The sequence below is a fragment of the Panthera tigris genome, chromosome C1, assembly GCF_018350195.1.
Source record: "Panthera tigris isolate Pti1 chromosome C1, P.tigris_Pti1_mat1.1, whole genome shotgun sequence".
NCBI lineage: Eukaryota > Metazoa > Chordata > Mammalia > Carnivora > Felidae > Panthera > Panthera tigris.
In genome coordinates, this window is record NC_056667.1 from 117,141,249 (window position 1) to 117,164,527 (window position 23,279).

Genomic DNA, 23,279 nt, shown 5'->3' on the forward strand with positions numbered 1-23,279 from the left:
CAAAGCAGTTCTTGTCATGTTACTCAGAAGACACTAAATGAGTTATTTGTATACCTTTCATCCCTACGTCTCTGGCAGGAAAGAACTGTTTCTTATTTGTATTATAATTCAGCCATAGTATCCAACAGAGCATCTTCCATACTGCAGTAACAATCAATATGTTCAATGCCAACCATTCTTATGCTCTATATCCTTATTGTTTTAACTCTATATTTATCCCCAGTCTTCCTCTCATGTTATTTAATATAATGTTGAATAACAAAGAGGCTTATAGTAACATGTGGTTTCTATAAAGTGGTAAATTTATAGTGGTGAATTTACACATAAATTCAAAGTGGTGAAATTTTAGTAGAAAGGCAAAGCTAAGTGGTTACTGAAGTATGGCCCCTTATTAAATGAACAGTTTTACTATATGGTTAAAAAGGCAAAATTTGGGGGTGCTTCAGTTGGCTAAGCGTCTGACTCTTGATTTCAGCTCAGGTCACCATCTCACAGTTCATGAGATCAAGCCCTGTGTGGGGCTCTGCATTGACAGCATGGAGCCTACTTGGGATATTCTCTCTCTCTCTCTCTCTCTCTCTCTCTCTCTCTCTCTTTCTCTCTGCCCCTCCCCCCTACTTACACACACACTCTCTCTCTCAAAATAAACTTTTTTTTATTTAAAAAAAATTTTTTTTAACATTTATTTATTTTTGAGACAGAGAGAGAGCATGAACAGGGGAGGGTCAGAGAAAGAGGGAGACACAGAATCTGAAACAGGGCTCCAGGCTCTGAGCTGTCAGCACAGAGCCCAACGCGGAGCTCGAACCCACAGACCGCCAGATCATGACCTGAGCCAAAGTCGGACGCTTAACCGACTGAGCCACCCAGGCACCCCAATAAACTTTTTTTTAAAAAAGGCAAAGATTGGAATGTAGCAGGAATACTTTTCAAAACAGAAATTCCTTTCCACTTTGCTGTTTTAAGCATATTTACCTGAGGTGTGATTGTGTGGTCAATTAGATTCTCAGTCAGAGATAAAAGCAAGGCATCCAATTCATCTGTAGCATCCTAGGGAAGATAAAAAATACATACCTGTTAAATGAATCATTAACCACCTAACTAAATTTTTTCCGCATCTTCTCAATTTACAATTCTGACTCAGGCCTGCTTGGTGTTAACCTTTAAAAAAATCCAGGACATTCAGGAATCATGGTTATTATAGTGATTCCACTTTTGCTTGAAGGGGAACCAGACTACAATCAGAAGCTGAAAAAGATAAAGTATCATGTGAATTTTTACAAAGCTACTCTTTTTAGTGAGACAAAACTCGGGTAAGGTTAAGATCATCCTGGCTCTTAGTTCTTAGACTTGAAGAGAGAGGTAAAAAGGTTCAGCATAGGAGACAGTGAGTGAAGAAGATGCCTAAATTACAAACACTGCTTTATCCAGATGTGCCAATACATCACTGTTTACAGAAGAGTACAATATGAACTTCCCCCATAAATGTTAATTAACACTTTTTAATTACTATTTGAAGCACCTTATGGAAGATGCAGCTCTGTACTATAGAAGAGAGAGATAGAGAGACAAGGTAGGTAGGTAGAAAGAACTTAAAGAGAATAAAAGATAAAATTCCAATCTGGAAATAAAAGAAGAATTCAGGGTCTAGTACACATAACAAAAAGGCCCTTGGTTTATACAGTTCTATTTCCACCTATCTGCCTTGAGGCTGTGGTCAATCTCCTATTTATGTCTCAACATTCAACTTAATTTTAATCACACATAGGAAAAAGTTGTTCTCTCACTTCTCACATCTCCCTCCTCTTATACCAACCCTCCCCCCACCCCCCACCCCGCCGTGGCCTGGGTGAGTGCCCCAAACAGCGTGTATCTGTCTCTACCACAATGTATTAAAATTCTGTTCCCCAGTGGAATATAAGCAGTTTGAAAAAAGAGGCCGTGTTTCATTCACTTCTGAATTTTTGAAACTAGCGTGTTGTCTGGTACATATTACAAATGCAATAAATCTTTGAATTAAATGTCCTCCTCTGTTCCAAAAAAATCTCAGGTTCCACTTCAATTTCAATGACCAACAATGTCAATATGGCTTTTTAGAATTTTAATTAGCAGAAAGGAAGCTCCTAACTGAAGATATTTTAGGTTGGATTTTTTTTAAACCCAAAAGTCTGAAAAATTATACACCTAAATATTAACTATACATTGTCTTTGGATAGTGGGAATATAGGAGATTCCTAATTTTTTCTCTTTATGAAGGATTTGGCAAATTTCTACAATAAATGCATTTATGTAGTTAAAGAGGTAAACGTTTATTTGCAAGGACAATTTCTTATTTAACTTGCAATTAAAACACTCAGTGGGCAATGAACTGGGTTTCTCTGATTTCTAGACTGATACAGGTGTCACAAGTGGCTATCAGGAAGGCAGGGGCTGTGATGACCTGGTTAATACTGCCAACACAATGATAGGTTGCTGGTGTTTCAATTAATATTTATTTAGTGCCTACTATGTGTCATCTATCATTTGAGACACTAGGGAGGCATAGCCAGCATCAAAAAAAACAAAAATACAAAGAGCACCTAAAACAAAAGGCCAACAAATAACAGAGAAACTGAAGAAACCCCGTGATACTCTTGTGAGAGATCTGACAATAGGATTCTCCCTAGAGAACTGAGGCTCAATGCTTTTCTTACAGCTTAAGTTCCGGTATCCACCAGAAATCACCAGATGTCTATGATTATACTGCAGGACTCAACTCAGTATGGTCTTCAGAGAAACCTTCAAAAGTAAGGGTTGTTACCTTAAGAACAGAACCATTTGCTGCAGGTGTGGTATGCATCAGAGCAAGAGAATCTTCAGGAAGGGGCACATTATTCTCATTTAATACAGCACTGGAAGAAAAAGATAAATTCACATCATGGAGCACCTATACAGGCATAGGGAGCATTTTCAAAGAAAGGGCTTCACGAAGAAGAGTAATGCTTCACGTAGAGGAAGAAGAAATGACAATTTGTGAGGGGCGTGATGGCAGTCAGTGTTGCACTCATATGCCTTTGTGAGACCCTTCCCCATCTACCATGTAACAATTTTCATATCCACATCAGACTCATTCACAGATGGATCAAAATGGCAGACTACTTTACTTCCCTCTTAAATCTTACTGAAGGTTCAGAAAAGATTTATCTTAAAATAAGGCAGATACACCAAAAAGATAAATCAAGTGACTGATTAAAAAAAATTTTTTAATGTTTATTCATTTTGAGAGAGAGAGAGAGAGAGCGAGAGAGAGAGAGAGAGAGAGAGAGCACGCATGAGTGGGAGAGGGGCAGAAAGAGAGGGAGACACAGAATCTGAAGCAGGCTCTAGGCTCCGAGCTGTCAGCACAGAACCCGACGTGGGGCTTGAACTCATGAACCACGTGATCATGACCTGAGCTGAAGTCAGACGCTTAACCGACTGAGCCATCCAGGTGCCCCCAAGCGACTGATTTTTAAAAGCTGTTATCAAATACATGGATGGGAAACCTTGGTGGACTAGAAATGAATCAGAATACCTGAGATATGGGAGAACAGTCAGGAAACCAGAGGGAGAAGCCAACACTTAAGGACACAGGCTGCAGAGCTCTGCTGCAGAAGGCAGAAGCCACATCTAGAGTACTCCAGATATTACAACAGGATTAGCCAGATGACAGGATGCCAGAGAATCTGCTACCCGAAGGCCTGGCCGGAATCACAGTGGTGTCTAATCCCAGATAAGAATAGTGAGAACAGGAGCAGCGTTACAGATGGCTTCAACACCAGGGAGGAAAGGGGGAAATCTAGAGCCAAAGACCGTCATCCACCAGGAAAACACATCCAGCAGGAAACCCCAGTCCTTCCTAATGTCACTGAAAAGTGTGCAAACAGGAGCAGTTCCTGTCCAATCCTACAAGGAGAATGAGAAAAAATAAGAAATAAATCCCAGAGTGAAAAAGTGAAGTGGAAGCTATGACTGTTGCATCCACAACTCTGAGGCAAAAAGAGGCAAGGAAACAAAAAAAGAAGAAATAGTTGTGAGAAACAGAGCAGCAATCAAGATGTTTCAATTAACGGATACTAGACATTCAAGAAGATAATGACTTATGATTTTCCAGAACTGAAAAAAGACATAGGTCTTCAGATGGAAAGGCCACCTTGAATACTAACAACAACAAAAAAAAACTGTTTTAAACCTATTCTTAGACCATACAGTAATGAAAATGAAGAACTTCAAGAATAAGCAAGCAGTAAAGCCTAAAAAAGAAAAAAATATAACTTTGTGCTTCAGAAAGAAGAAACAGCTCAGAGGAAAAGATTCAATGTAAGAAAAAGTGAGCATTAAAAGGAGTGAAACAACATGTTTTACAATGAATTCTCCCACACCTTCAAGAAAAGATTAGTCATATGTACTTTACACTGCTGCAAAACATAGAAAGAAGAAGATGAAAAGATTCCGCAGCCATTCTGCTCAGTGTTATGTCATGACCCAGCAAATTCACTCCCATGTAGGTATACACCCTAAAAAAATCCTCACAACATGTGTAAGGAAGAACATGTACAACGTTAATTTGGAACAAACCCTGGTCCATTAATAAAAGAATAAACCGTGACTGACTTAGGTAATGGCAGTTACAATGAAGGAACTATGGATAATTTTTTAAAATTCAGATATGTCAAAACAAAACCCACTAAATTATATTCTTTAAATGGGTGAATTGCATATTTGTTTATTTATTTATTTATTTAGAGCATATACACACAGACAAGCGAGGGAGAGAGGGAGGGGGAGAGGAAGAGAGGAAGAGAGAGAGGGAGGGAGGGAGGGAGAGAGGGAGGGAGGGAGGAAGAGGGGGAGAGGGAGGGGGAGGGGGAGGAAATCTTAAGCAGGCTCCACACTCAGCCCAATGCAGGGCTCGATCCCACAATCCTGGGATCATGACCTGAGCCGAAATCAAGAAGCAGATGCTCAAGTGGCTAAAGCCACCCAGGTGCCCCTTCCCCCACCATAGCATTTAAATTTTATCTCGATAAAGCTGTTACTACAAAAATAAATGATATGCATAGCCATTTCTCCAAAGTAAAAAAGACATCCAACATCCTCAGTGAATCAAAAGTCAAACCACAATGAGACATGCTTCATACTCTCTAGGATGGCTATAATTCTAAAGATGGAGAACAATGAGCACTGGAAAGAATGTGGAGAAAGTGGTACCCATATACACTGTTGGTGGGAACAGAAAATGTCGCTATTTTGGAAGACAGTTTGGCAGTTCCTCAAAAGTTGAACCTAAGAGTTACCAAATGACTCAGCAATAACCCTCCTGGGTATATATTAATAGAACTGAAAGCATGTCTACAAAAATTATTTTTTGTTGTTGTTTATTTATTTTGAGAGAGAGAGAGAGAGAGAGAGAGAGAGAGAGAGAGAGAGAACACAAGCAGGGGAGGGACAGTGAGAAAGGGACAGAGAAAATCTCAAGCAGCCTCCACTCTGTTAGTGTGAAGCCCAATGCAGGGCTCGAACTCATGAACTGTGAGATCATGACCTGAGCCCAAATCAAGAGCCAGACACTTAACCAACTGAACCACCCAGGCACCCCCAAAATTCTCTTATGTGAATGTTCACGGCAGCTTTATTCATAATTGTCAAAAAGTGGGAACACAAGTGTCCATCAATTGATACATGGATAAACAAAATGTGGTCTATCTACAAAGTGGAATATTATTCAGCCCCGAAGAGGAGTGAAGTACCAATACATGATACACTACGGATGAACCTTCAAAACATTCTGTTAATTGAAACAAACCAGACACAAAGGCCACATATTGTGTGATTCCTTTAGATGAACTGTCCAGAGTAAGCAAATCCAGTATGTGGAGAGACTGCAATGGGTATGGTGTTGCTCTTAGAGGTGATGACCACGTTATGGAATTAGATTACTGGTAATGGTGCAAAACTTTGTCAACATACTAAAAAGCACTGAATTGTATACTTATAAAGGGAAAATGTTATGGTACGGAAATTACAACTCAATAAAAAAAGATAAGGAAAAACAGTCTATACCTACTACAGCAAAATGTGAAGATAGTACAAAGCTTGACATTTGGTACACAGACAATATATAATCTCCACAGTTTTCTAGAACCTTGAAATATTAAAAGGAGATACAGTAATTTTTAAAAGTGTGGTATGGCATGGGGGGAAAAAAAGATTAGAGAGAAGATTAACAAAAAAGGAAAAGGTCCCGAAATAGACCCAAGCATAAACAGGAACTTAAACACATCTTAAAGGATACATTTCAAATCCTAGGGGGAAATTAGATTATTCAAAATATCAGCAGCCATTTAGAAAAACAAATCTAGAAGTTGGGAGTACATTCTAGGGTGTTTCCAGCAGTAAGAGTTCAATGCAACTGGGCAGTCCTATCCCCATTATTTTCCTATTGGAAAAAAAAATTTTTTTTTTTAAATGAAGTTCTAAAAGACTCTAAATAATAACAGTATTTAAAGTGTTGTGGGCCAGGAGTGGCTGGGTGGCTCATTCAGTTAAGTGTTCAACTCTTGATTTCGACTCAGGTCATAATCTCACATTTCAGATCAAGTCCCATGTCAGGCTCGGTGCTGCCTTGGGATTCTCTCTCTCCGTCTTTTTCTGCCTCTCCCTTGCTTGCAATTGCACACATTCTCTCAAAATAAATAAACTTTAAAAAAAATTTTAAAAATTAAATGTCGTGGGCCAAATGATTTACTGAAGTTAATTAAAAAGTTAAATTGTAATTCTAGTTTTACCCTGATCACCAATTAGTATGTTTGTTGAATACTAACTACACAATACGAAGCATGCTATATGCTTTAGGGCTATGTTGGTTACAGTACCTGGAACTGAATAAGATTAATCAGGAAACTGCTCACTGAATACATTTTGAATAATGGGAAAAGAAATAGCACTCATTCATTCAACGATGTTTAGCACCAACTAAGCACAAAACACTGGATACACAGTGATGAACAAAACAATTGGCACAGAGCAGGGGATAAAAGCCTAGCAAAACAAATAAATGGCCTAATACTCATTAAAGGAAAGAGACACAGAAGGGACTTAAAACAGCAAAGAAATTTATGTGAATAATGTAAGAACCCATAGTAGAAAGTTTGTAAGAACAAAGCCACTGTGATAATAGGATGGCACTGAAGTTAAGAGAAATAATATACATTCCTCACCATGCAGATTAAAAATATCTTTAAAGATCGCTTTTGCTCTGCAGTAGAAGGATGAGAATGTAGAGACTATTAGAATTATCTCTAGATAATCTAAAACTAGGAAGTAAACAGCTATGATGTAATGGATACAAGAGTGAATTCAAGCTATCTTTCAAATAGATATCCTGAAATTATTTGGGGATACACTGAAGAACAGGAAAAAAGAGCAAAAAAGCAAAGTTAAGAGGAAAAGAACATCAAATTAATTCAGTCTAACCCAAACTGTACCTGTTTGTGGCAGCATCCTGAGCATGTGCGTTTTTATGACTTAATAAGCTATCTTCTCTTGTAACCTGAGAAAATGAAGAAAAAAAAAAAGTAAATCTTTGTAAGGATACTAAAGTAATAAGGAATTTACACATCTTTCCAGTAAAAACAGAAATATCACTTTGCTTCAGTTCCAGAGGTAATCATACCTTACATATGGAAATACCAGTACCTCACCTAGTGCAGTCTCACCCATACCCAAATTAATAATCCACACTTCTACTTCAATAGTACACAAATTTACGCCCTTTACTAGACAGCTCTCAATTATTTAAGACACCATGGTGTGTTAGTCAATATATACAGAATCCCAAAAGATTCGATGTCAGAATTTTTTGAATTTACCTGATAAAAAGAAGAGACAGATACTAAGCTGCATATTTGGCTTTTTATTTTTCCCTGAACACAAAAGGTATGTTAGGAGGAAATTCTAAAATATTTTTCTGAGGGGATCAGTTTTTTCTCTTAACTTGATTGAGGTATCATTTACATAGAGTAAAAAGCACATTGTTAACTTTTTTTTTATTTTTTTAAGTTTACATCCAAATTAGATAGCATATAGTGCAACAATGATTTCAGGAGTAGATTCCTTAGTGCCCTTTACCCATTTAGCCCATCCCCCTCCCACAGCCCCTCCCATAACCCTCATGTCTCGGGTCCATGAAATACAGCCAGACCAACACTAAACCATCCTACACACCTAGAAAACTGATTGGAGCACACGTTTTTAATGTGTGGTTTGATGAATTTTGAAAAATATATACAGGTGCATAACCAACACCACAATCAACACGTGCAACACTGTCACTACCCCCACAGCGTTCCCTTGAGGCTTCCAATGCAACCCCATCAAAAACCCTGACACACGGCAAACAATGAGCTGTATGTCCTATAGTTTTATACACATGGAATCATAATGCCTATCTTTTTAGTGTCTATCTCTTTAGAATAGCATGACGTTTTTGAGATCCACCCATGATGCTCATGTATCACCAATTCATTCCTTTTTATGTGCTGAGTAGCATTCCACTGTATGAATATACCACAATTTGTTTACCTGTTTACCTGCTGATGGACATTTGGGTTTTTCCTAGTTTTTAGCGACTTCAAATAATGCTAAGAACATTCATGTACTAATAACCTGTATGAACCTACGTTTTCATTTCTCTGGGGTACATACCTCAGAGTGGATCTGCGGGGTCATGTAGGAATTGTGTATTTAATACATTGTCAAATGCTTCGTAAAGTGTTTGTAACGTTTTATATTCTTACCAGCAACGTGCACTGCAGGAGTGCCATCACTGCTAACACAGGGATGGTCAGTTTTTAATACTGGCCATTTCAGTGAATGTGTTTTTCAGCACGCATGTGATGCTAGCTGTAGACTTTTTTCGTTGATACCCTTTATCAGGCTGAACAAGCTCCATTCTATTTCTAGTTTGCTGTGAGCATTTACCATGAATGGGTGTTGATTTCTGTGAAATGCCTTTTCCATATGAATTGAGACAATTTTCTTTACTTTTTAATATGGTCAACTACAGAGGTTTTTAAATTATAAACCGACTTTTTTCCTGAGATAAACCCTACTTGGTCTATTTTGTTAAGGATTTTTGAGTCTATGCACAAGAAGGGTATTAGTCTATAGTTTCTTTTCATATGAAATCTTTTGCTGGTTTTGGTATACCAGGGTAATACTAGTATCATTAAATGAGTTGGGAAGTGCTTCCTCCTCTTCTATTTTCTGAAAGAGTTTGTATGGAACAATTATTTCTTCAGTAGATTTCCCAAATGAAGGCATCTGGCCCTGGATTTTTCTTCATGGGGAAGTTTTTAACTGTAAAATAAAATCTTTTTATTTTAGGGCTATTGACTTTATTTTTCTCTTCTTCAAGTCAAGAAAAGTCCCAAAGTGGAAATATCATGTAAGGTAACAACAGTAACAACTACCGCCACTGCTAATACAACACATAGCTTCAATACTTGATCAAATGCTGTTTATGTGCCAGGCACTCACCATTCCATGTCCTCTACATTTACTGTCCTTGTAACCCACCTTAAGGTAGGTACTACCATTATCTTTTCTTAAACACGATTGAACTGAGGCTTAGAGAAACTAACTTGCCAAATCACAACACTAGTATGTGGTAGACTAGAAAGGGATTCAAACTCAAGTTGTCTGATTCCAGAGCCTGTATCATCATATTTCATATTTACTTTTATATACAAATATCATGCTTTATGTTTACACTAGGGGGAGAGGATAAATAACCAAAGCATGAACAATATTCCTCAAATCTTCTCAGGTTCTGTTCAAGGCTTGTGCCTGGGGACAGGATGGGTAAAGTGCATCTTCTCAACAAGATATTTTGAAATCCTAGTTGATAACATGACTTGGTGAGACGGGCCACTGTCCTGATTTTAGTACGGAGGGTAAGTCTGAAAGTTAGGGAGCACCAAGGGAAAGCAGACTCTGACAGCATGAATGCCATAAACTTCATGGGGGCTGGTCCTTGAAGGCCTTGAAGGCTGTGAAGGGCATGGCATCCTTCACAGTGTCACAGCCAACTCCTTCACCTTGCAACTGTCACTACTGTGACATGCAACTTTACCAAACTGAAGTCAGATGGGTGGTGGGAAGTAGCAGACTGCTAAAGACCTGAAACCACAGACTTAGTATTGACAGGAATCTAAAAATCATTAGATTTTCTGGCTATAAAAACGGCAAAGATTAGGGACTCACTTCCACAGGAATTTGGAAGGGTTTCCTCCATCCAAGGGAAGGGAAGCAAAAATAATATAAAAACAGGGAGGGGGACAAAACATAAGAGACTCATAAATATGGAGAACAAACTGAGGGTTACTGGAGGGGTTGTGGGGGGGATGGGCTAAATGGGTAAGGGGCACTAAGGAATCTACTCCTGAAAACATTGTAGCACTATATGCTAATTTGGATGTAAATTATAAAAAAAAAATTAAAATTAAAGGGAAAAAAAGTTTTTTTTTAAATTTTTTAAAAATTTATTTATTTATTTTGAGAGAGAGAGAGCAAGTGGGGAGGGGCAGGGAGAGGGAGAGAGGGAGAGAGGGAGAGAGGGAGAGAGGGAGAGAGGGAGAGAGAGAGAATTCCACGCAGCAGGCTCTGAGCTGACAGCACAGAGCCTGATGTGGGCTCAAACTCACGAATGGTGAGATCATGACCTGAGCTGAAATCAAGAGTCAGATGCTTAATCGACTGAGCCACCCAGGTGCCCCTAACAAAAGTTTAAAAAAAAAAAAAAAGTTCTTACACCCTAGAGGGTCTTTACTCTCAACTTTTTCTCCCATGACTGCCTCCTCTTAAACTAGCTTAGACTTAGACTTGGGAAGGCATTCTGCCATCCTGAGCCTGTTTCTGGGAACTACTCGCTGTCTGCAATCACTAGCTAGGTCACCCTTATTTAACACTCATGTACTTTATGTGTCTTCAGGGTTCTCAGCTGTAAGTCTCATTTATTTCCGCTTCATCAGGACTCTCCCCATTAAAGGCAGCTTACCTTATGCACTGCTTCTGCTTCTACTTGAGCCTTCAAAATGTTACTCTTCAAGTCAGGAGGAACTCTCCTGGCATTCAATCCTGGGCTCTCAATGGCATTATTAAGACATTTCTCAGTCAACTTCACCACCTCCTCCTAGATATTAAAAATACAGTGTAAGCAACTCTGGCGGGCTATAGTTATACAGAAATAGGAAAGGGGCTGATGAAAGTTCATATTCAGACAACCAGGATATCACGTGTCTTAAGCCTTCCTATCCTATTCCAGGAATAGTCCCCTCCCACCATAAGCAGTTTCAAACTAAGACTCAATAGTCAGAAACATGAAATACAAATTGGTAGAGATCTCTAGAAATCATCTAGCCCAACTTCCTGCCTTAAAGCTACTGAAGAACTGACTACATCATCCAGGACAGATGCCTGAGTTAAATCACACATGGAGAACATGTGCCATTTGCTGTAATTAACTTCAACCGGATTTTAGGTTAGGCCCTACACAGGCTAATCCCTGTAATTCTGGAGCTGTCATCAGGCAGATGATTTTGCTTGGGATTATGTTATATAGCCACAGTCACTCTCAGGTACAGACTTATGAAAATGACAGAATAAGGCACAAGTCCAGTCAGTGAAGATCTTAATGAAAACATTATAAACAAACCATTATGAAAAGAAATAAATGGAAGGAAGCAAATTAAGAAGTTTAAATTATCTGTACTACAACTGATACCTTAAAATGAATGACTACAACAACAATTATCATTATTATTACGTGCTTGCTATTTAAGGCTGATCTAAACAACAGACTGACTCTAAACATTTTCTTAGTCTCACACACAGCTTCTGTTCTGTAAAACAGGCTAGCTGCCATGTATGGGATTATATACTACACCATTCTTTCAGATTTGAAAAGATTTAATTAACGTGCTTATTCTGATTTGGTGTTTCTCAGTGTGGTTTCCACACATCTGCCTCCAGGGGGGCCCCTAAAATCTGAATGTTTAACAAGCTCCTCTATGTGATTCTAACACACATGTAAGTCTGAGAATCACCATTCTGGACTAACTCTATGTCTGTAACTGCTTAGTGTTTGGAATGATTCCTATTAATTGCAGGAAGTTCCTTACATCCTTCTTCAATCACGACTAGTTCACACTGTATGATCCAGGAATCCCACTTCTGGGTATATATCCAAAGGAAACAAAATCACTATCTTGAGTAGGTATCTCCCTCCTGTGTTTACTGTAATATTATGCATAGTAGCCAAGATATGGAAACAACCTAAGCATCCACCGACGGATGAATGGAGTAAAAATGTGGTGAGTGAGTGTATGTACATATATGAAATATTATTTACGTTTAAAAACAAGGAAGTCTTAGCATAGCCAACATAGCCAATAATACTGTAGTAACTTTGTATGGTGACAGATAGTAACTACACTTATAGTGAGCATTTTATAATGCTTGTAATTGTAGAATCATTATGTTATACATTTGAAACTAATATAAAACTGCATGTCAACTATACTTCAGTTTTAAAAAAGAAGGAAATCTTGCCATTTGCAACAACATACATTACGCTAAGTGAAACAAGTCAGAGAATGACAAATATTGCATGGTATTACTTACATGTGGACTCTAAACAAACAAAAAATCCAACTCAGAAACAGAGTAGAATGGTGGTTGCCAGGGGCTTGAGGGTAGGAAAATAGGTAAAGCTTGGTAAAAAGGTACAAACTTTCAGTTATAAAATGAATTAAATTCTGAGAATCTAATGTATAGCATGGTGACTATAGCTAATTATACTGTTCTGAATACTTGAAATTTGCTAATTAAGCACTGTCACCAAAACCCAAAACAAAACAAAAAGGTAAATACGTGAGGTGATGGATATATTTATTAATTCAGTTGTAGACATCATTTCACAATGTATATGTATATAAAATCATCACATTGTATTCCTTAAATATAATACAAATTCATTTGTCAATTATATCCTAATAGTATATATATAGGGAAAAATCATGGCTAATTCAAAATAGTTTGACATTTTCTTTTCAGAGTCAATTATGTTGCAGACTTGAGATTACTTGGTAATTATTGAAATTTGCAAGTTATAGGATTCTCAGAGCAACCTGCCTATATTACAAACAAAGACAAGAATTCAACACACATCTCACAAGTAAAAGTATAAACTGTCACCATCTCCCAATTTTTGCAAAAGTATAAAGGCTTTAAAATTGCCTATACTTCTACCTATCACTTCCTTTCCAGGAAAATAATCAGATGATTGAAGGTATTTATTTATAAGGCTGTTTGTCACAGCACTGATTATGACAGTGAAAGTTAGCAATAATCTAAATGTCCAACAGGGAACTCAGTAAACACAATGGTGACATGGGCATGCAATTTAACTACTGTCTGTAATAGGTCATTGATAAAGAAAGATGTTTACAATCGATTAGTTTTAAAAAGCAATTGTCCCTGCACTTTTATTTTAAAAAAATACATCACATTTAAATGTTTGGAAATTATTTATCTTAAAAACGTTAACTGTAGTTATCTCTTAGTGAATAACGGAAGATTTAAAATTTCCTGCTTTTAAAAATCTGTATCTTCTATAATTATGATGTATGAGAACATTAAAAAATTACTGATATACAGTTGAGTGTAACAGCTTTAAAACACTTTCACTTTCTTTTATTATAGTACATAATTCCAGTGGCAGCCAGTTACTATGCCACTGATAGTCCATCTTGGAAGGCCACAAGAAAAGCTCTCCACTCTCCCCCTATTTGCCTAAAAGCAGAACATAAACTTACAAAAGTATCCCTCCTCCCCACTCCACCAAGAAGGACAAAGATTAATCCCTGGGTACTTCAGACCCTTCTCAATGAAAAGCAAGGAATCAAATCTGCGTAACAACCTTACTCTTATTTATCAGACTTTTCCTTATAACTTTCTCATAACTGGCTTCCCCTGCATCTTTCAACTCTAGCTGAAGGTGGTATTCAAGCAGGAATTCTAAGCTGTCTCTGAGAGTTATTCATTTTTTCCTGGGTTAGGAAACTTGTTTTTCTCTTGTTACTCGGTCTTTTGTCACAGAGGTCTCAGCCAAGAACTCAAGAGGGCACGGGGAAAATTATTTACCAATTATTGCCAAGCAGGAAATATTTGCCTTTGCATTCATAAAAAGTATAATTTCTACTTACTAATTACATGATATGTACCAGCTCACTGATTTCTGGAGAAGTATGGCCGTTGCACAGCTAATGTCTGAAGACTGCCTCCATTTCCAAAGGGAAGTTAGACTTATTCACATACCTTCTGTGTCCACTGCCCTGTGTCCAGGGCAGATGTAAAGAAAGTTAACTACTTGTAATCTGAGGGTTGATGGGGACGGGGGTTGGGAAGGTGGAAAAAATGTGAGATGGTCATTGAGGAAGGTACTTGCTGGGATGAGCAGTGGCTGTTGTATGTAAGTGATGAATCGTGGGAATCTACTCCTGAAGCTAAGACTACAATGTATACACTATATGTTAGCTAATGGGACAATAGATTATTATAAGAAAGAAAGAAAGAAAGAAAGAAAGAAAGAAAGAAAGAAAGAAAGAAAGAAAGAAAGAAAGGTAGGTAGGTAATGACTTGCAGAATCAAGTGAAATGGTGTCACTTATGTCAAGGATAAAAATGGAGATGATCAACATACGTACATGAAGGAAATCTGACAAGAATTTACAGTTCTAAAAAAAAAAAAAAAGAATTTACAGTTCTTCTCAGAAATCAGCAGAGAAAACCAGACAACTTCTAAATGCCAAGCTAGTTCACACCATCTCTGGACTTCCCTGTTCCCCTGAGTCAGCTATCCTGATCCAAATAAAACAGGACCACTAAGCAATCAATCAGCTGGGAGAAAAAAAAAAACACAAAACTTCTATATTTACCCCATAAACAATTCCTCTGTGTGAGCAACTCAGGACTCATTGCTCCTGCAGCTGTCAGGTCCCTGGCTTGCAGACTGAAACCTTAAAATAAACTCATTTTTCTGTTTTGTTTTATTCTGTGTGCCAAGTTTGGCTTTTGAGATAGTTCTTGGTTATACCTTTTTAAAGTCTGGATACAAGCAAATCAAAAGGGTAAAAATGACAGATTATTCCAAATCATATATGGTGGCAACCTGTTGCAGATTAAGTTCTTAACTATCAAGAGAAGAGGTCAGCAAAGTATAACTCACAGGTCAAATCTAGCCCACCACCTGCTTTTGTAAATAAAATTTACTGGAACACAGCCATGCTCATTCCTATGTGGTTGCTTTTGTGCTGCAATGCCAGAGTAGTTGTAACAGAGACAGTATGGTTGGCAAGACTAAAATACTTACTATCTGACCCTTCATGGAAATAGCCCGCCAATTCCTAGTCAATAGAATACAGTTGTCATGCCCTACTTTTAATTCTTTTCCCAAAAAAGACCAGTTGCTAAAGGCCATGCATGTCTTTTTTTTTTTTCTGATACTTTTCTTTCAATTTTTTTTTTTTTTTTTTATAATTTACATCCAAATTAGTTAGCATACAGTGCAACAGTGATTTCAGGAGTGGATTCCTTAGTGCCCCTTACCCATTTACCCCATCCTCCCTCCCACAACCCCTCCAATAACCCTCAGTTTGCTCTCCATGGGCCATGCATGTCTTAATTAGGCCACCTGTCCTCACTAATAAATGCAGTTTAACTTTTGTTACTTTAAGCATTTTTTTGGAAGATTTTATTTTTAAGTAATCTCTACACCTGACATGGGGCTCGAATTCACAACTCTGAGATCAAGAGTTGCACACTCCACCAACTGAGCCAGACAGGCACCCCTTTTTAAGCACTTTTTTTGCTGACTGAAGAACAAGAAAAAAATGATTTCTAAAATGAAATCTGGAGATAAAGAAAATCTTGGAATTGCCTCAGGTAATTAAGAGGAGGAACGTAACTTGAAAAATTTATAGATCTTGATCCAGCATAAGCCCTAAAGGACTTCAAACACATAGGTCAAGCACAGAAACTGTGAATAAATTTCTAAAAAGAGGAGTTACAAAAAAGAGGGAAGAACCCCAACAATGACACTTAATCACAGCATCTCAAGGTTGGACAGAATGATCAGTTCCTCCAACCACCAAAAGAGCCCATAATGTGGTTAATTTATCTTTGCCTGAGGAACTTCCCACATTGAAGAACGTGCTGCTTTCTTAGGAAATTACTGTTAGGAAATGATTCCTTCCTTCCTTCCTTCCTTCCTTCCTTCCTTCCTTCCTTCCTTCCTTTCTTCCTTCCTTCCTTTCTTCCTCTCTTTCTCTCTCCCTCTCTCTTTCTTTCCCTTCCTTCCTTTCTTTTTTGTTAGAGATTTTATTTTTAAGTAATTTCTACATCCAATGTGGGGCTTGAACTCACAACCCCAAGATCAAGAGTCACACACCCCACTGAATGAGCCAGCCAGGTACCCCAGAAAATGTTTTTCATATCAAGGTGACACCTGCACACCTCTTACATACTCGCTGACCTCAACTCTTCTTGGAGGCTATTAAAACAGGTTACACTAATGCCTCTTCCACATAATACCTCTTCAGATATCTAAAATGCCCTTCCTGGGGCACCTGATTGGTTCAGTCGGTTAAGCGTCCAACTTCAGCTCAGGTTATGGTCCTGGTTTGTGAGTTCAAGCCTTGCATCAGGCTCTGTGCTGACAGCTCACAGCCTGGAGCCTGCTTCGGATCCTGTGTCTCCCTCTTTCTCTGTCCCCTGCTTACACTCTGTCTCTGTCTCTCAAAAATAAATAAACATTAAAAAAAATTAAAAAATAAATTTTTTTAATGTTTATTTATTTTTGAGAGACAGAGTGCATATGGGGGAGGAATGCAGAGGGCAGAGAGAGAGGGAGACATAGAATCTGAAGCAGGTTCCAGGCTCTGAGCTGTCAGCACAGAGCCCGACATAGGGCTCCAACTCACGAATCGAGAGATCATGACGTGAGCCAAAGTTGGATGCTCAACTGACTGAGCCTCCCAGGCGCCCCCGTCAAAAAAAATTTTTTTAATAAAATGCTATTTCCTGAGACTACTGATCCTTAGTTGTAACTCAGCTTCAAGAGCTTTCACCATTCAGTTCCTTCTCTTCTCAAACTGCTTTAGTTTCCTAAATCAGTTTTGAAGAGTGCTACCCAGAAATGACTATAATAATACTATGTTTGGACCTCCCTTTTTAAACCCTTTTGGTTAATATAACAGAGATGTTCTGCCAGTCACACTTCAAACCACATTTACATATTCCTAAAACACTTTTTTACACATGCTTGTTTTATATTCTACCTCTCTATCCTAATCCTGTATTTTCAGATTTATAACATATATTCTTATATATAGTGCATCATTCCAGCCTGTCAGTCTTCATGGATCCTGATATTGCCTTCCAAAAACTGTATTTCTTAGCTGTTTTCTTTCATCTTATTAGTTTATCTTACAGAAAGTAAACAATAAACACGTTTGTAGAACTGAATCAACAGTGTATCAGGATGTCAAGGGACTGCATCAATCCTGGGTAATGTAGGCCTCCCATGGCATAAGGTCCCTCTAAAATGGGTTCTCAAGACATGAGTTTGAAGTCAACTCTGCTGTCAGTAGTGCTAGTCTGAGCCTGACATTCTGTCACTGGCTTACAGCTTCTCAGTTCCACAATTCTTAGAGCTAATCATCCAAAATTGGTACTTTGCTTTACCCTAATGTATTTTATTTACAGGTTTTTCATTCTAAGATTACTTTAATTAGTAAAGCTTATATCAAGATTAATTTGCATTCCCTAAGAAAACGTGATCTACTGATGATAAAGGTAGAGAAATCAGACTGGATTAAAAATGTATCATATATATAAAACAGGAATCAAACTTGTATATAGCACTCTAGTTATAAAGAGGTCTCTTTTTTTTTTTTTAATACAACACTGAGTTCTTTCTTGTTATTCCTGCCTGGCGTTGATTAATCTCACTAAATATTAGCTATCATTTTTTCTAGCTATGTGAACCCCAGAATGTTCCTTTACGGCAGCCACTGTCCTTTACCTAACCTACTCTTACACTCCCTTTCCTATCCTGAACCCACACTCCTGTTCGTTCTTCAAGTCTTCAAGATTAATTTAACAGATTCTCTGCTTTGGAGGCTCAGTGATATTATAATAAGACATGCAGGGAATTTTACAAAAGAAACACATTGCTATTCAGTGGATTTGCATGAACTCCCTTCCAGTGGAACAATCATTCCTCTTCTCCCACCCTATGCCCAGCAAGATTCACCATTCTCCTTCAGGTTCATTCTAGTCCTTCATTAAATTCTTCTCAAATTAATTCCTAACCCTCTAAAACTTTCATCTAGAGCTTTCAATTAACCCTCTGTCTCTGACCCTGCATTCCCCTACCTATAGAGATAGTAAAAACAATGGACGATATGAAAGCAAACAGATCAATATAATTGAAAAATACTGAGGGGTCAAGAAAATGAAAGCCTTTCTGGAATTTAATCAGCTTGTAAAAGACATTCCTAAGCAAAAACAGAAAAAGGAAAAAGAAAACCAAGTTGGATTCAAAAAGATAGCTTGAACAATGACAAGAAAGAAGAAAATCACTCTCTCTGTTATACTGGTCTCTGAAGAAATTCCAGCTAGTTATCCAAGGATGAAAGAACACTACAAATCAGCTGGTCCCTTTTCCTCTTTAAAACCACAACAAAATTAATTCAACAGATCCTTGTTATCTGTTGTCTATATATGGAAAAAAGGGTGTCTCCAGATCATTATCTAAAATTTACTCTTCCATTTAGTAGGGACACCTAGTAGCTGACACAGCAAATTATTTTTACCTCATCTGATCTATTTTTAATTATCTCTATAAGTTATTTAAGAAAATTTTTAAATTACACTCAAACAATGAACTAAAGTTTAATATGTTAAATTGGGATGCACCCCCCACCTCACACCTAAAACTCCAAGGGCACAGGGTGGTAAAAGTTATGAAGGACAAAGCTGAAGCATCTCAAGTTCCATTCTCTTCCTTGTTTATAGGACAGAGCAGCTCCCATTTGAACAAATCCTTCTGTAATTTTGAAAGGCTTTCAACTGGTTCTTCAACTATAGCACAACCCATTGAATAGAATTAGAAAGAGGATGGGCTGAATCAAAAGAACAAGTTTAAAGCAACCACAACACTTTGCATGTGTGTTTAAAAACACTCAGGAGATGACTTTACAGTTCCTATCATGGCCCAAGTTTCTTCCTTTCCTCCAGAACATACATGAACTGTGCTTTTTAAAGAGATCTGTAAGAAGTCCACACACACACATTCCCCAGTGAAAGAAGAGAGAAAGCATCAGCTTTGGAAAGCAGGGATTTCCACAAGGTCTGAAGATGTGTACAGGTACATGAGGGAGAAATCTGAATACCTGGTTGTTGATGTTGACATCAACGCTGGGACGGGAGGACAGCAACAGACTGCTTTCCAACTCAAGGTGTCTGAGCTTCTCTGAGGCATCTTTTAATGCTGGGAAAAAATGGCAACATGGCCCCTTAGTCTGTCAATCTGTCACAGCTGTGTGAGGTAATACACTTAAGTTTTTTTCCCCAATACCAGTTACCAAAAATTAAATGGAATAATCCAGATGACCACAGAATAAATACATTTTCTTTCTAGAACCAGGTAACTATTAATTTAAAAGTTAACCCAAACAGGGGCACCTGGGTAGCTCAGTCAGTTAAGCGTCCAACTTTGGCTCAGGTCATGATCTTGTAGTTTGTGGGTTCAACCCCCGCCCTCATCGGGCTCTGTGATGACAGCTCAGAGTCTGGAGCCCACTTCAGATTCTATGTCTCCTTCTCTCTCTGCCTCTCCCCCGCTCGTACTCTGTCTTAAAAATGAACATTAAAAAAAAAAAAAAAGAGCATGTTGGGGAGCCTGGGTGGCTCTGTCGGTTAAGCATCCAACTTCGGCTCAGGTCATGATCTCATGGTTCGTGGGTTCGAGCCCCGTGTTAGGCTCTGTGCTAACAGCTCAGAGCCTGGAGCCTGCTTTAGATTCTGTGTCTCCCTCTCTCTCTGCCCCTCCCCCACTTGCACTCTGTCTCTCTCTGTCTCTCCAAAATGAATAAACGTTAAAAAAAAATTAAAAAAAAAAAGTGTGGATAACTGAGTCCCAGTTGGCCTTTAAAAGTTAACCCAAACAGGAACATTGCCCTGTATCTACAGTACTCCTAGAAAGCCACTGGATATGGAATCTCAAGAGCATGTGCAGTTAAGAAGGCTTACCAGCCAAAATATCCGAAGAAAAGGCAGAGAACACCTGTGACACGATCCTTCCACAACCACAACCCAAGCTCCTCCTGCCGACCTCAGTACTTTGCCTTGCCACTTTCTTTCCTCGGCCCTGACTATACGCTGCCTAAAACTACACTTTTATGAAGCAAACAGATGGAGGACATACATTTATTCATTGACCGATACAACATATTATGTATTGATAACACAGGTGCAATGCAGGAAAAGCCTTTTGTCTCTCTTATGTTCCACCTAGCTGCAAAACACATTACAAATAAAGTTCTCTAACCACTGAAAAGATAATATATTAAACACAATTCAGCTTTAAACGAACTCTATTTAAATTAGCCACTCTGTAATAATCTTATTTTGCAGGGACTAATCTGGTATGAGTTTGAATTTTCACACAGTCTCATGAAAAAGCAAGCTGTTGAATGCCTAGTAATTTTTTTTTTTTTAATTTTAACATTTACTTATTTTTGAGAGACAGAGAGAGGCAGAGCATGAGCAGGGGAGGGACAGAGAGACAGAGATACAGAATCTGAAGCAGGCTCCAGGCTCTGAGCTGTTTGTTAGCACAGAACCCAATGAGGGGCTTGAACTCAAGAACTGCAAGACCATGACCTGAGCTGAAGTCGGATGCTCAACCAACTAAGCCACCCAGGCGCCCCATGCCCAGTAATTTCTATTTAATTAGGTAGAAGGGAGGGAAAAACTATGAAATCATTTTCTCCTCGTCAAAGGGATCTTATAAAGTGTCCATTCATTAACTCAGTGGATCCCTCCCAAGGCTACACATTAAAACCAGATAGGGAGCTTTTAAGGAATACTGATTCCCATAGCTGATCCTAGTACGATGATAACAGAATTTCCAGAGATAGTTTTCCAGTACTGGCAGTTCTTAAAACTTTTCCAGTAATTTTAACATACAAAATCACAAATTCAACACTGATCTTCCCCAAATCCTCCATTTTCGTTTATGTACTTTAATTGCCATCTCCTGGTTTTCTTAACGCTTCTTTATGCGATACTAAATTTTAAACATGATGATGTTGAGACCACAAATACTTTAGCTTATGCTGATAACTTAATACCCCCCAAAATTGGGTTCTGGGTTGGGGGGGGGTTCTGGCTGAAATAAAGCTTCTTGTGCTACTTCTGTTTGTCTGAGGAACATCCTAAAATTACAGGATGTTTTTAAAAAAGTTACCATGTATAGCTACTTACCTATGTGAATCAGGATTTTGATATTATAGCCAAAAGAAAATACAGAATAAATTGGATACCAAGATTATAAAACCTTAATTCCTAATATCAAAACACTCTATTTTCATTGAATGACTCTGAACACGTTACAAATGTGAACTCAGTAAAAGTCTTATTAATGAAACCCCCATGCTACACAAGAATTTCTTCTGTCACAACTTCAACATCATTTAAGCTCTGTTTGAATACCTTTTGTAATGAGGGGCTCACTTCCTGTTAGGTATCTTAACTTTTTAAAAAGTTAAGCAGCACTCTTCCTGGATTATTTATTTTTGTGGGTCTGGAACAACAGTCCTCATTAATAACAAAATACTTCCTAGGAGCTAATGGGATGTCTGAACATCTATTAAATCCTGTGTTATAGGAAATCTTTAAGGAAATTTTCTCTTAATTTCCACTTAAGAAACAAAGTAAAAAAAGCAAGTTTGAAAATTCATGAATGCTTAGGGTTCCTGGGTGACTCAGTCGGTTAAGGTGCTGACTTCAGCTCAGGTCATGATCTCTCAGTTCACGAGTTCAAACCCTGCGTCAAGTTCTGTGCTGGCAGCTCAGAGTCTGGAGCCTGCTTTGGATTCTGTGTCTCCCTCTCTCTCTGTCCGCCTCCACCCCCCCCCCGCCCGCCCCGGCTTGTGCTGTCTCTCTCTCCAAAAATAAATAAACATTAAAAAGAAAAAAGAAAATTCATGAATGTTTAATGACTTATAAATGACACAAATGTTTAATTTTTTTTTTAATGTTTTTATTTATTTTTGAGACAGAGAGAGGCAGAGCATGAGCAGGGGAGGGGCAGAGAGAGAGGGAGACACAGAATCCGAAGCAGGCTCCAGGCTCTGCACTGTCAGCACTGAGCCCGACGCGGGGCTCGAACTCACGGGCTGTGAGATCATGACCTGAGCCGAAGCTGGACGCTCAACCGACTGAGCCACCCAGGCGCCCCAAATGACACAAATGTTTAATTGTCCCAATTATGTAATCTTAACAATTTCAATGGACCCTTAAGCCAAAAACAGGCAAGAAGGCATAACTATTCTTCCTTAAATTTTAAAATTCAACTATTGCATAAAACATTCTTGAAGGAACTGATTTAAATAGCTCACTTCAAAGGGATGTAAAATAAAAAGTTGTCCTTGATGTTATACAGAACATTTACTTACTCCCGCACTCCTCTTTAGGTTCCTCTAATCCAGTTTGCCCGGTGACTGTGTTAACTTCATCTGGCACTTGGGGTGTTTCCAGAGTGTCAGGTGCCCCAATTAGATCATCAATGGTTGTTTCCATTAAGTCTGGACTATCTAGCAAATCAATATTCAGAGGCAAGCTGTAAGGGTGAAAGAAAACTAACTTAGATCAAGAAATTTATCATGAATTTAAATACTAACAAAAATATCCTATGAAAACAAATCCATGTAAGAGTTCATATCCCAACTGATTTAGTCATCTGTCAAAACCCTTTGGGCAGACTTCTCTTCCAGCCAAAAATGGCATCAAAGGGACTAGATTTAGCACCCCCCCCATACCCCAAAATAACTGAAGGAGAAGAAAAGAAACTATTTTTAAGATATTTCGGCATCAGATAACACAGGCAATCTGGAAAACAAAGATGGTGAGCTC

General features: G+C 38.3%; 1 protein-coding gene across 4 annotated transcripts in view; it reads right to left on the minus strand.

Moving 5' to 3' along the window:
* Nucleotides 1-23,279, minus strand: part of EPB41L5 (erythrocyte membrane protein band 4.1 like 5) — a 142,589-nt gene that overhangs the window by 15,665 nt on the left and 103,645 nt on the right. For all 4 annotated transcript variants that reach the window (XM_042994259.1, XM_042994258.1, XM_007091163.3 and 1 more), the window contains 6 exons: nt 22,823-22,986; nt 19,535-19,632; nt 11,078-11,212; nt 7,506-7,570; nt 2,801-2,891; nt 976-1,050 (listed from right to left, as the gene is read on the minus strand). In XM_042994259.1, coding sequence (XP_042850193.1) covers nt 976-1,050; nt 2,801-2,891; nt 7,506-7,570; nt 11,078-11,212; nt 19,535-19,632; nt 22,823-22,986 — 628 coding nt within the window. The remainder of the gene's footprint in view (nt 1-975; nt 1,051-2,800; nt 2,892-7,505; nt 7,571-11,077; nt 11,213-19,534; nt 19,633-22,822; nt 22,987-23,279) is intronic.